Below are 13,359 nucleotides of genomic sequence, written 5' to 3'. Positions count from 1 at the left end.
AAAACTTATTTGTACTATCTGTAACTTATTCATTTACATAGTTGTTTTCCATTATATTCTCTTCAAAGATTATAAAAGATTTTAAGGCTGGTCTCCCAAAAGGTTCCTGTCTAAGTCCCATTCTATTTAATCTTTTCATAAATGTCAACCTAAGATTTTAAAATGTTGATATTGACCTTTACGCCGATGATAAAATTTACACAACTTCTTAACGCACATAGAAAATTGTTAAGAGACTAAAAGATGCTTTTAAAAAATACCTAAATACCTTAAAAAATATATATTTGTTTAAATACTGATAAAATAGAATCCATAATTTTCAAAAAACGACGGCCTATACATCCATTTAAATAATATCCCAGTCCTTTATACCAAAACAGTTAAATACTTAGTAATCATTTTAGACAGTAAACTATTATTTAACCACCACTAAAATTCGAAATTGGAAAACGCAAGAAACACGTTATTTCAAATTTATCCATACTTTAATAATAATCAAAATTATCCAATAGAAATAAATTGATATAGCTATACTAAGAATCATATTAACTTATGCCTGCCCATTGAGAGTCTTGCTAGTTCAACCAGTATGAAAAATATACAAGTATTTCAACACAAATGTCTCTGAATCATTAATAACTATCCATATTATTTTTGAAGAATGCTATCACTACAAATTAACTCTGAAGCAGTTAGGGATACCAGTAAATGTTCCAATTCGTTGGGGAACGACGAATCCTTAATCGAAAGAGTCATTAAATTCATCCATAAGACTAATCTAATAATCAACCTTTAATTATAATTGTCTATTTATCTTGCCTTATTTACTAAAATGATCTAATTTTCACCATCCTTTCACCACTATCGTTACGATCTATTATTAAGCAAATTATAATTACCAAGCTATATATTATTTCAAACCTCAGGAAAGGAGTCCCACTGGTGCAGACCCGCACATCATAACAAAGGTATGACTCTTTAAAACAACTAGACCTTACCAACAACCAACGGGTGTTGATGACCAGGCTGTTGAACGACCCCTCAAAGCAAAAAACAAACAAACTATCCATACTACTCAAGAATATCTAATGCACACTGAATTAAATATAGACACCGTACAGGATTACATATATAAGCTGACACATAAAGATGAAAATTCAGTCTTGCCCCAACTAATTAAACACATGTTTAATCAATCACACAAAGAGAAAATTACACTAAAACTATAACCTGTAGATATAAACACAAAATAACAAAACATATATTGAAGTAAACATAAATCAATGATATATATATATTTCATGCTACCCAATGATGTGTATTTTATTCTATCTAATGTTATGTATTTTGTCTTATTAAATAATATTTTGTTTTTCCCCTTTCGGGTATCCCAAAACAATTTAGGAAATATTTTACATTTTATATTTTTGCAATAAAATTTTAATTTTTCGTAATCTCCAGTACAAACATCCATTGGATTCCTCGAGTTTCCTCCAACGACGAGTTTCTCAAATCGAGTCCTAAGCCTCAACATTTGTGATCGGGCTAAGAAAGGAGAGCTTAATACTCGAAAAGGCCTTTCTGCTTCTAAATTGAGAGCAGTTAAAGGAATTGATAGTACCATAATATACACACACACATATATATATATATGTATATATATCTATTTACGTTTTTATTCTAAAAAAAATGTTATATTGTTGGAATTGTCGAAAAAAAACTCTGAAGACGGAGGAATATTCCGAAATATTGGTTTTTAACAAAACATTATTTGTATTTTTAATTGAATTATATATTATTAAAGAATGTGAAGACTAAACAACCACTGAAGGATTTAGATTTACAAATGGTCGACAATATTAGTGTATTTTATTTTTTCTGATAGTTTCAGCGCTCTAATTTTGAATGCGATGTAACATAGCACTAACAAGACTATAGAGAGCAGAGGGCAGATAGTATTGATGAATTGAGAGGTGGTACAAGGAAGGGCTAAATAAGCGGGGGTACCCAAGGGGGCTGTTCCGAGGGACACCTTGCCCCACCAATTCCACAACCCGACTCGTAATATCCCCGCTCTATGTTACCGGCACACGGTTCCAATAACAACACTATCCCATCAAATACTTTTATTAGATCATACCGTCTTGTGAAGCTCTGCTTCTCTTTTACGGACCACTGGGAATTCTGCCTTGCTCTAAATATTAGTCCCAAATACCCCGATCGGAGGAATACAAAGGAGTTTTGAGATTGATGATGAGAGTATTTGGTACAATAGGATATTTGCTCAAATCAAAGTTTTATTCAAAATTCAGACATACTAATTTATATATTATATATTTTTATATTTATTAGGATATTCGTTATTATTGTCCTACACACTTTAATTCAAAAAATTTCAGTCTGTAGATCTTGAATGAATTTTGTTTTAAAACAACAAGGACAAGAATTTTTGCAGCATCCTTACAACCACGCCACTTTCAAACGATCTTTTTTTCTAAAAATTATTGATGAATCACTTCCACATATTTCTAGTTAATATGTTATTGAGAAGGTCTTGTTTTTTTTTTTTTATCAAATTAGTTATTAAATGTAGCACTATTATAAATCAATTAATATAGTTCCTTCATTTATAATAAATTGTAAAATATATCTTTTAATAAAATTTGAAAGATAATGAAATAAACTATAGACGATTAAGAAAGAAATGGAAATATTTTCTTTTTGTTTTATTTCAAGTTTTGCAAAACGAGCTCTTATTTACCTACTTTAACCCTAGTTTTTTTGGTGATTCATCTTTCCATTCAAGATTGAAAATGGGAATTCCTTCAACTGAATTGTTTCTCAATGACTCAATCCTGTGGGAAATCAATCCTTCAATTGATTATTTTCGCCTTATATTTATTGAAAATAAACATTTATCTAATATAAAAATGTTATTAAAAATATCATCTATCTTCTATGAAAAAAACAAACAAATAAAACTTCCATTTCCTTACTTTAAATGTGTTAATCGAATACTTAATCCTTAATTGTACGAGTATTCTTGGGCACGACGTTTGTGGCTCTATTTTTAAGACTAATTCAGAATGATTTTGTGTTTTTCTCTGCAATCCTTTGAATGTGGATGCTTATGTTATCGTTAATTTTGGTGTAGGTATATGTGTAATGCAAGTTTTGATTATTTTCTTAACACATAAAACGGTTTGCCGGAGTAAGTATTAGATTACCTTTTTTTTTATTCCTTTTTTTTTTAATGACTGGCAAAGAATGTTTCATATTCACAATATTTTTTTTTATGATGTCGTCATGTTCTTATTCTTTCAAACTTTAAACAATTCGGAGATTAATAGGAGGGCAGGTTTCATATTTAAGAGAGAGTACATCCTTTTTATTTTATAGTTTTTTAAAATCCTCTGTTTTTCTTTAAATTATGCATATGAAAATATAACTAAAAAGTATTTTCTAAATCAATTACTTATTGTCTCTGATGAAGGAAATAGAGCCGAGGTAAACATCATTATTTATAACCCATTCTAAATGCATCATCCTCATTGAATAAATAAAAGAGTGATATATCAATGCAAACTCTGAGACCATTAAAAATTCATGGGTATGAATATTACTTTTTCTACATAAATAACATGAAGTTTCTTACATCCTCGAGAGAGCTGGTATTACTAAAATTCGGGCGATGACTACTTAAAAAACTACTCCAATTGAAATAGAAGTGCATAAATAATTGATCAGCGTCACGTCATATCTTTCTCTATTATTAACAAGACTTTTAACATCTCTTTTATTCATCGCAATGTCTCCGACTAAATTTTCCCATTGGATATTTTTATTTATGAATATAAACAAAATTGAAATAATTCTCAAAGAATTATTTAACTGGAGGAATTCAGTAAGCTGCTACTCAGTACTCATACAGTATGGTTAATCCAATATGAAATATTGAATTTATATTTTCAATATGACCAAATTCTTTTTTGTCACAGAAGAAGCTAATTAAGATTTATTGGAAATGTGTTATTTAATATATTCAATGATTATTTCCTGTTAAATTCGTAAATATTGAAGTAAAATAAATGGCTTAAGGGTTTAAAAAAGTAGATAAGATAAGACATAGCCTGATTATATGTTATTTCGGGGCGGGGTGCCCTAGAAAAGATCCCCTGCTAATATTTTTGGTGTTCAGATCTCCTCTATAGAGATAATGGCGTGTCGTACATAGACCATGTTTTAATGGAAAGGTATTAATGTTAAATAAATTATTATTTTGTTCAAAAACATTTAAAGAATTTCCATTATAAGCATTCTAATTATTATTGCTATGGCTACCCTAGAGCAATTTTTTTCATATGATTTATACGATAATATTACTGACTTTTCTGCGAAACAATTTTGTATGTCCCTGAAAAAAAAATTTGCCTCAAAATACTTTAAGTTCAAAATAAAATAAGAATATAGAGAAATTTTAGTGATTCAGAAAAGTGTTGTAGCCCTACTGTTCTAAACTTAGTCTGAACAGTCCCTTTCATTGTTTCTATTCACATAAGTCAGCTGAAATATAAAAAAATGATAATGTTTTCAACTACCATTCTCAGTTGATATTGAATGATTTTTTTAATTTTATTTTATCATGGCTCTTTATTTACCATGTATTTTTTTATTTTATTTTTTTAAGGATTCATTGTTATGGTGGGCTTTTGTCACAATAATTAAGTGAAAAAAATTAAACTATAACTTAAATTGTAGATTTTGTGTTTATTTTAAACTTGAGAGTGGATTTAGCTAACTGATGACCTAAAAACATTCATTTTTTCTTTTAATTTATAAAGATAAGGCTTCTAAGGAGGCTGAAAATTGTATGCTAATTGTATATATAAAAAAAGTATAATTGTTATAAGTCGTTTCTTTTTATTTTTAATATTATCTACGACTAGTATGTTATGATAAGTGTTTTGCTTTTCAAGTGAGTGAAGTGAAATGCATAATCGTATATACTCTGTTCAGGTACAAAAATACGGAAACCTTTCTTTCGGAAAATTCAAACATCCGGAGAGCCCGGAAGCGTTCTGCATTGTACTGTATCTTCCTTTTCCAGATGAAGTTTTCTCGGGAGCCTAATTCAATCGACCACTGACAAGACTTGGAACTCCACCGCGTGACAAAGAGTTAATAATGTATATTTAACAATGAATATAGACACATATGTGTATGTGTAAGAGGGGAGGGGAAGGGAGGGGCGGGGAGGGACGGGAAGGGGAGGGGATGCGGGCGGGGCGGAGAGATCAATATAGCGACAGTGCCCAGTCTAACGATGGACTAGCTCGAGGAGAGTGCGGCAACATGTGGCAAGCCTCTCCGCTCCTGGTCGCTCTCGCTGCCGTCTCGGCTCTCCTCTTGGTCCCTATAGCCAAGCCCTTCGCGCAGGCAGCGTAAGTACATATAATATATATCTATACTTATATCATGTATTGGGTGTCTGGTCTAAATTCACCAACTAATTTCTAATGTGTGCATCTACAAAAGGCACAGGGTAATGGGTCAATGGTCATCTACAAAATATTATAAAAAGTAACTAAAATAACTAAACAAAGTCGAAATACATTAGAAAGTTCAATGTATACATTTAAATTAAGCTACTACAAAAACAGGTCCTTTCAAATAATAATAACAATACAATAGTGGATTCGAGTCAATTCAACCTAAAAATCCTATCCATCAGTTGAAAATAAGCTTTAGTTCACCAAATCGTCGCTTATCATATTTAAAGAATCTTCAGTTAGGTAGTCAACGTACATATACTTTGTTAATCTGAATGAATATAAAATCATCATATATCAAAGATAATGTGACCAAGAAAACCCATAACACAAATAGCGAACCTTCATCAGACCTCCATGTTTAGTTACACCCAGACTGGGATAGACACTATACAAGCTTACCTTACAGAACTAGCAATAACTCCCATCTCTTTAGTATAGTATCCTATTATTGCAAATGTTAGTGATGGCAATTGAACCACCATTTTGGTCGGTGACAGACAGATAAAGGTGAGTATAGCGGCCTCACCCTTAGGCGGTAGGGCGGTGCCTGCAACCTCCACCTCTCTCTTGTCCACATTTCCTTATCCCTTTCTTCCACTACTTCTTATCTCATCCTTGCTACATCCAAGAGCTTCCTCCACTTCTTACAAGCGTGTTAAAAGATATATAATGAAAAAACGTATACGTATTGGGCTATTGATTTTATTTTTATTTTCTAGTTTCCTGTAAATTGGTGGTAGGTTTGTGAACTGAACCGATGAAGCTCTTTCTCAGTAAATGACATAGGCAATCATGAAAAATATCCTGACTCTGGAATCATGGAAACTTTCGATTTCAAAATAGAAGACGATAACTAGGACAAATGGAGGACAGATCTTTGTCAGCAATAATAACATGACAATCAGAAACGAGTATGCCTTCCCCAATTTGGACATTTACTACTTTAAAAGGATTAACTAATTATTTAAAACAATGAAATTATTCTAAAAATAGATCTTAATTTATAAAGAAGTATGGAATAATAACTTTAGAATGACAATGCTCAGAAAAGAAATCATTCCAATAGGGAAAATTTAAGGTTCAGTTAGTTTTTACTGTCTACTTCAACATTATTATTACTTGCATATTATATTAATATTACTTGCAATAATAGTAATTATAATGTGTGTCATTAAATACTTGAATAGCTGTTTGGATCAAATAAATAAATACAACTTAAATACCTGCAGTACACTTACCAATGACGATGCCTGTGGCCTTCTGATGAAAGGGGCAGCATAGACTATACCGCATTACCGAACTGTTCTGAAGAAATGGTATGATTAAACGCCTTGTTAGATTGATACAATACTTTTCCCCCAATAGTCTAATTTATCTCTTCTTTTTTTTCTATTTTTGTGTAATCTATAAGTAAAATGTCAAGAAATTTTTAGAATCTCATTTTTTGAAAAAAAAAAAAAAAAAAAAGATTCCCTATATTTATTTATAACAGTATGGATATTTCAAGATTTATAATTTAAAATATATATAGATCATAATTATTAATTGCAGTCACAAAAGAAAGTATTGCGTACTTTTGTGTGTTTAGTGATAACTTAATTTAGGTAAATATTTTTCCTTTACAACTAAGAAAAAATAAATTGCTTAAATTGTTATTATATTCATTGAATATAATAAAACCAATATCTCTCAGTTGGCGCTTCTGGTAGGAGCCTCGCCCTTTATTGAAGTTTCAGATAATAATAATTTTTCCAATAAAGCTATTGAAACAATAATCTCATTTCAATAAAATTCGACATAGGATTCAAAATTTTAATTAAATGAATATTAAAATTAGGATTGCTGAAATCAGTCTCATTAAATATAGCAGGTGGTTTTGTACTTTCGTATCCTATCGTAAGTAACTTAACATAACAAATACAATGTACTTGTATAATAAGCCATAATTGTTTTCCTAATTAAACAGAATAAAATGTTTGAATATGATTAAAAATTAATGATTGCTTACATAATCTTGAAAAATAAACATTCTGGTTTTGTTACATCATTAAAAATATAAAATAATAATACATGAATATCTCATATAATCATTGATAGTTGTTTTCAACTGAGTATAAAAGGTAATAAATATACCATTGACATTTTCTTGATTTTATAATTTAGTATTTTTCTTTAAAAATCTTTATAGTTTTATATAATAAACTATTATAGTCATATATTATTCAAATTACTTAGTTCAAAAAAACAAGTTCTTAAAAAGGTAATACAATATTATTTGTTATTATTTTTTTTTTAAGATTATTGTAAATATATATTGAAAAAATGATACAAAACAGAAAAAAATCTGCTTATTAATCTATTATACATATATATTAACCTTCTATTTCTGATTCCTTTCCAATATAACTCATAAAACCGTTAAGCATACCATTAAAAATGTTTTCTTATCCTAAAATTTAGTCGGAACATAACCTTAAACTGTTTAGACAATATTAAACATAATATAACGATATTGAATATATTTATTTTTACATTAATATGTGTTTAACTTTTACAAACATCTGCAAATATTTTCCTTTTCCAAATATTCAGTAATCAAGTTTTATAAAAATATACTTATTTTTTTATACTTTTTCAATAATAAATAATCAAAAAATAAATAAGCCTCTAAATAAGTTCCAAATGCTAAATTTAACAATACAATTTTCTATAGTAAAAAACTTCCCTCCAAACTTATCTGATTGATGAAGATAAATCCTCCTTTAACTCTTAACGAAGGGTCTTATGCACCAAAACCGAAAATATTTTAATTTAGTAAGAATTTTTTTTTCCTTACTTGAAATCTTAGTTAAATTTCTTTTCAGAGGGAATACATAAAAAGATTTATTGAAAGATATCGCTATCTTGTCTGTTAGCAAATTCCAATGTAAACAATACAGTTTATATCAAGAGAAAACATACAATGGATAAGAAACATTATTCCACTACTACATGAAAGGCCGAGAAAATAGGTTAGGGAGAATCGATATAGTGGGGATAATATATACTTTGTCTAGATGGAGTAAATTACTTTGGTGTTATTCTCTCATCCATCTTCTTTCTTACCTGACGCTTGGTGATCTATGTTAAATGGATGAACCTAGGGCTTCTTCTTTAGACGGCCCAAATTCTGGCTAGAAAATTTTATCAGAATTTTCTATGACCAACCTATCAAATTCAATTGTTTGATTTTCTCTTTTGTTTACTAATAAAGTATTGTACATGATAACACAGTGTGCGAGAAGCCATTTTGGGAATAAGATTTTTTTTCTTATCTATCTCTACCAAAACCAAATTTACGCTTTAGTAATCAGAAAAATTTAAATAAACTTAAGTTAGTTTATTATTGATAATTTTATAATTTTGACAATACTGAAGTGTACATTTGGTTCAGACGCAGATAAAAAAAAAAATTGTTACAAAATTGATACTTGTACACCATGGCTTCAATCCCACTCATAAATAAACATTGTTAATATGGATTGGAAGATATAATAAGATAAATAACCAATACTATATAAAAAAAAAATATTAATTTATTTTGAACAAATATTAATCTATACGAAATTGTACCTCTAAAAACTTTGTATATTCTTACTTGTATATATTTAATTTTTAAAAAACAAAATCTCATCTATATGAATATGGTACAAATAAAAGTGGTGTAAAAGAAAAATGGAATTTAGCAATCCTTACTCGATTCTTCTTGCGTGCTTGATGAATTTGTACTGAAGTCAAAAATATTCTTGTAGATTTAATCATTTTATGATAAATTTGCTTTATTTAATTTTTATCTGTGAATTATGCAAATCAGGACGCGAAGCTTGAAAAAAATGGCGTTCGATCCTCTCTAGAAACAATTTATTCCCAGAAACTGGGCCAAAAAACGAAAACGTCGATATAAGATGCTATATTTTAAATTTTTCAAAGGCAATCGGAATCAAAAGTGAACATAGAAAGCAACTTAATAAAGAATATTTGCATTTTATTAATTAATTTCTTTAATTGTTTAATAAATGAAAGATGGAAACTCTTATAAGTGTTTTAAAAGTTATTACGATATGGTCTTCATATTTAGAAAACACACTCTCATTATCACAGACCCACGGTTAAGAGAATTCCCAAGAATAATAAAACAATATTAATGCAAAATTCGCACATATTGACAAAAATAATAAACTGTTGCAAGATATACCGGGCTTATATTATTATATTTATATATATTATACTATGAGGGCTAAAAAAGGAGCATCCTAGATCGAGCTTGAAAGAAAACATTTTTTTTATATTTAATTTCAGAAGCTTATTCTGATTGGTGCTCTCATTAATTTTTATCATTAGCCGTACAATGATGACTTGTTGGTCACTATGAAGAGGAAAATAGAAAAAATTGCTGTCTAAGTAATATGACTAAACGATTCAACAAAAACAAACCGTAACAACGATTCTCCGTTATTAAAAGTATCGAAAACATAAAAGCCTCATTGATGAAGTGTTATGTAAAAAATGCACATCAGTCATATCAAATGTTCAGTATATTTTGTTTTACAAATTTATTTACAATCAATTTGGTATCAAATTGATCGTTGTACATCTTTACAATATTATTATTTACTTTATTTTGAAGAGAGTTAATACAATCTACCACAAATTAAGGGAGTTAAGTATTAGTATGCAAACACTTATTCATACAATATATACAGAAATAGAACAGAAAAAAATGTAAATAATAACAATATTACAAATTGAAGGAAGAAAAAATTTGAAATAATAATAATAAAAACAATATAAATAAAACATAATACTTTCTTGATTTGTATAAATAAAAATATGGATCTGTATCAAAAGTAGAATAAAATAAAACTGATCACTTAATAAAAGTAAAATAAAATTTATGTACAAGAAAAAGAAATTTAAAGTTAAGTAACAAAAATCGGCAAAGGTTTTTAGAAAATTCATTACACACTGATAATCTTATTGACAACAAAAATAATTTTTATTTTCCTCTTTAAATATTTATTTGCATAAGCAATACAAATTGTGCGGTAATTATAAGAAATAATGACACGTAAGGTATGGGAGAGGATATCAGCCAGCCGAAGCACTTCCCTAGTTTGATTCAGTTACCTTGGTTAATTAAGGAACGAGATCTCCCATCCGGCACCTAAGGCAAATATTAAATTATAAAATTAAGCACCCCATCCGTTTTCTCATTTCGTTTGCTGTTATATCCTGTAACAAGAGTAATGAAAACTGTTACAAGAAGGTATAAGTTAACGAGAGGAAGACGAATATTTTCAAGCATAAAATGATGACACTGTACGTTATGCACTGAATCTTAGTAGCAAGATTTTCTTCAACATTGGCTGTAGTGAAAAAACATTACATTCTTCGCATTTCTACCGTGAAGTTATGATGTGTTTAAACTTCTCACTTTAAACCCGTTTCAAAATATCAGATATATATTTTTTTTTTTTTTTTTTTTTTTGTGATTGATACTGAACATCTTCATTGGGTATAGCGTTTCTGAACGTAATTAACAAATTTAACATAAAAAAAAACTTTTGAATTGGTGAAAAATTTCGAGAAACCGAGAAAATCGCCAGTCTCATCACCTCAATAGGCTGCTAGAAAAAAAAAACTGTTAAAATAAAACTCAATGAAATAATAGTACTCAAAGTTTCCTCTAAATATAAAGTTTTCAATATTGAAGTATTTTTCAATCAATAATTCATTAGTAATATACTTAAATAAGAAGAATAAACAAAAATAATTTCGTTATTTTTTTGTTATAATATTAATATTACACAAGTTACAACACGCATATACTATGTTTGTATATTATACTAAAATACCATTAAGTTTCGTAAGTTTAAAATGTTTTGAAATCTGTGGAAAATAACTAACGAAAAGTTAGTAGTCGGGTTTTGATATTCACCAGTTATGAATAAATAGTCTGTTAAATAGGACTAGACCTGGACAAACGACTGACTTGAAATCCTCCTACAAAACTGAAAAGACAGGAAACAGCTTGTCAATTTGGACTATTACAGCACTTTCTAGACAAACGGTCTAAACTTTCAACTAATTACAAAAGACTCACTAATATGACAATAAGAAGTCCTGTCTGGGCTTACGGAATTGATCACTGGAGCTCGTCTAAACCATCGAATTCCTCTCATCTTCAATCCTTACAATCCAAAAACCTTAATGCTCCTTACTTTGTCACAAATCAAGTCATACATCAGGACCACACTGTTCCATATATTCCTCATTTGGCAAGAACCAGATACCAATCCTTCTACGATAAAATTTCGAATCATCCCAGCCCACTTACTTCTAACCTAGCTTCTCTTTTATGACCTGATAATTCACCTTGGGGTCTGAAAAGAAGAGGGCCTCTGGAAATGGTACTGCAGTTCCACAATGGGAAGATTCTCAATATATCTGTATCATACCATTATATAGCTAACATCATATTTACTTGTTGGATATATTCAAATACAGTTGCAAATATCATTAAATAAATTATTTAAAAAATATCAACTTTTATTGAAAATCGGCTGTAAAAATAATAAATAAAAATATGGAAGTTTAGAACACTAAAGTTCTTCTTTGATTATCAGCTAGAACACTCAAAACGAGTATTTTATTTTCATTTTACTCGATAAGATTAAGATTTATTCTGAAAAAGAAAAATACGGTAATGATGAAATTGATTAAGTATTATTAACATGACATTCTATGCTTAGTTGTAGTTCTAAAACTGATAAAACGTGACCACTAATGAGCTCTAACTTAGAGGTTTAAACGCCCTATATATGTCTTAAGGAACGTTAAATGCCATTGTCACTTCAAAGGTGCTTCGTGAGACCTTACAACAAACTCCCATCATTCTTATGGTTTTACGTTTTTTTTTATTTTTTAAATTATTTCAGTTGTTAAATAATTGTTTAAAATATGCCAAATCATACCTTGCTGTTAAGGATATTAAATGATCGTCTCTATGATGAGAATTACTTGTACTTACTAAGCTTTTCCCTTAAGCCCAAAGTGATGAAGATTGTGGTCAAGATGATATTTGCTTCTTCTAATACTTCCTATGTCTTTTAAATATTAAGAAGTGTGATAAATTCTTTTGTTCTGTCGATTCACAATTGCCTTAAAAATTAATCAGAGTCTTATATGCACCACTTTAAAATAACAAAAGCAATTTCTTATATAGTGTAGTCCTTAGTCCCTTATTGATATGACATCTGGATATTAAAAGTCAAATAAATATGGTTTTTAAATCTAGATATAGGCATACGGCTCATAAAAATAAGTTGGTTGCTTTTATATTACTGCAGCTTTTGAATGGTTTTACAGAAAAAAAGAATTAGGAATTGCTTATGTTTGAAAATAATTACAGCAATCTAACATAAAAATTTATATTGTTAATTATCGCAATGAAATTAAACAAAAATAGTTGTTACAGCAATCATTGGTTTTGATTTACTACAGTTAATATCATTCCAATAAATTGGAATTCATATTACTATAGTACTAGCATAGAATGTTTTTCTGAAAATGGTTTTGGCTTTTTAATGATTCCGGAAAGTTTATAACACTCATGTCAATTTTTTTTAGAATCTTTTAACACGATAAAGACCTTAAACAAGAGGGATGATAACAAAAAACTTCAAAATATTAAATTAAAACGTGTATTCTGATAATAATCGCATGCCTTATTACTTCAAAAATTTTAAATATAAAATAAATAAAAATG

At 28.9% G+C, this 13,359-nt stretch overlaps 1 protein-coding gene across 8 annotated transcripts in view; it reads left to right on the top strand.

The window, feature by feature from the left end:
• The first annotated feature begins 5,327 nt into the window (after positions 1 to 5,327).
• Rdl (Resistant to dieldrin) overlaps positions 5,328 to 13,359 on the top strand; it is a 192,022-nt gene continuing 183,990 nt past the window's right edge. For all 8 annotated transcript variants that reach the window (XM_067051085.1, XM_024362476.2, XM_014426476.3 and 5 more), the window contains exon 1: positions 5,328 to 5,441. In XM_067051085.1, the coding sequence (XP_066907186.1) occupies positions 5,353 to 5,441 (89 nt within the window). In that variant the 5' untranslated portion in view covers positions 5,328 to 5,352. The remainder of the gene's footprint in view (positions 5,442 to 13,359) is intronic.

This window comes from Halyomorpha halys, unplaced genomic scaffold, assembly GCF_000696795.3.
Source record: "Halyomorpha halys isolate HHAL.00 unplaced genomic scaffold, Hhal_1.1 Scaffold577.1, whole genome shotgun sequence".
Classification (NCBI taxonomy): Eukaryota; Metazoa; Arthropoda; class Insecta; order Hemiptera; family Pentatomidae; genus Halyomorpha; species Halyomorpha halys.
This window is presented reverse-complemented; position numbering and strand designations above follow the sequence as displayed.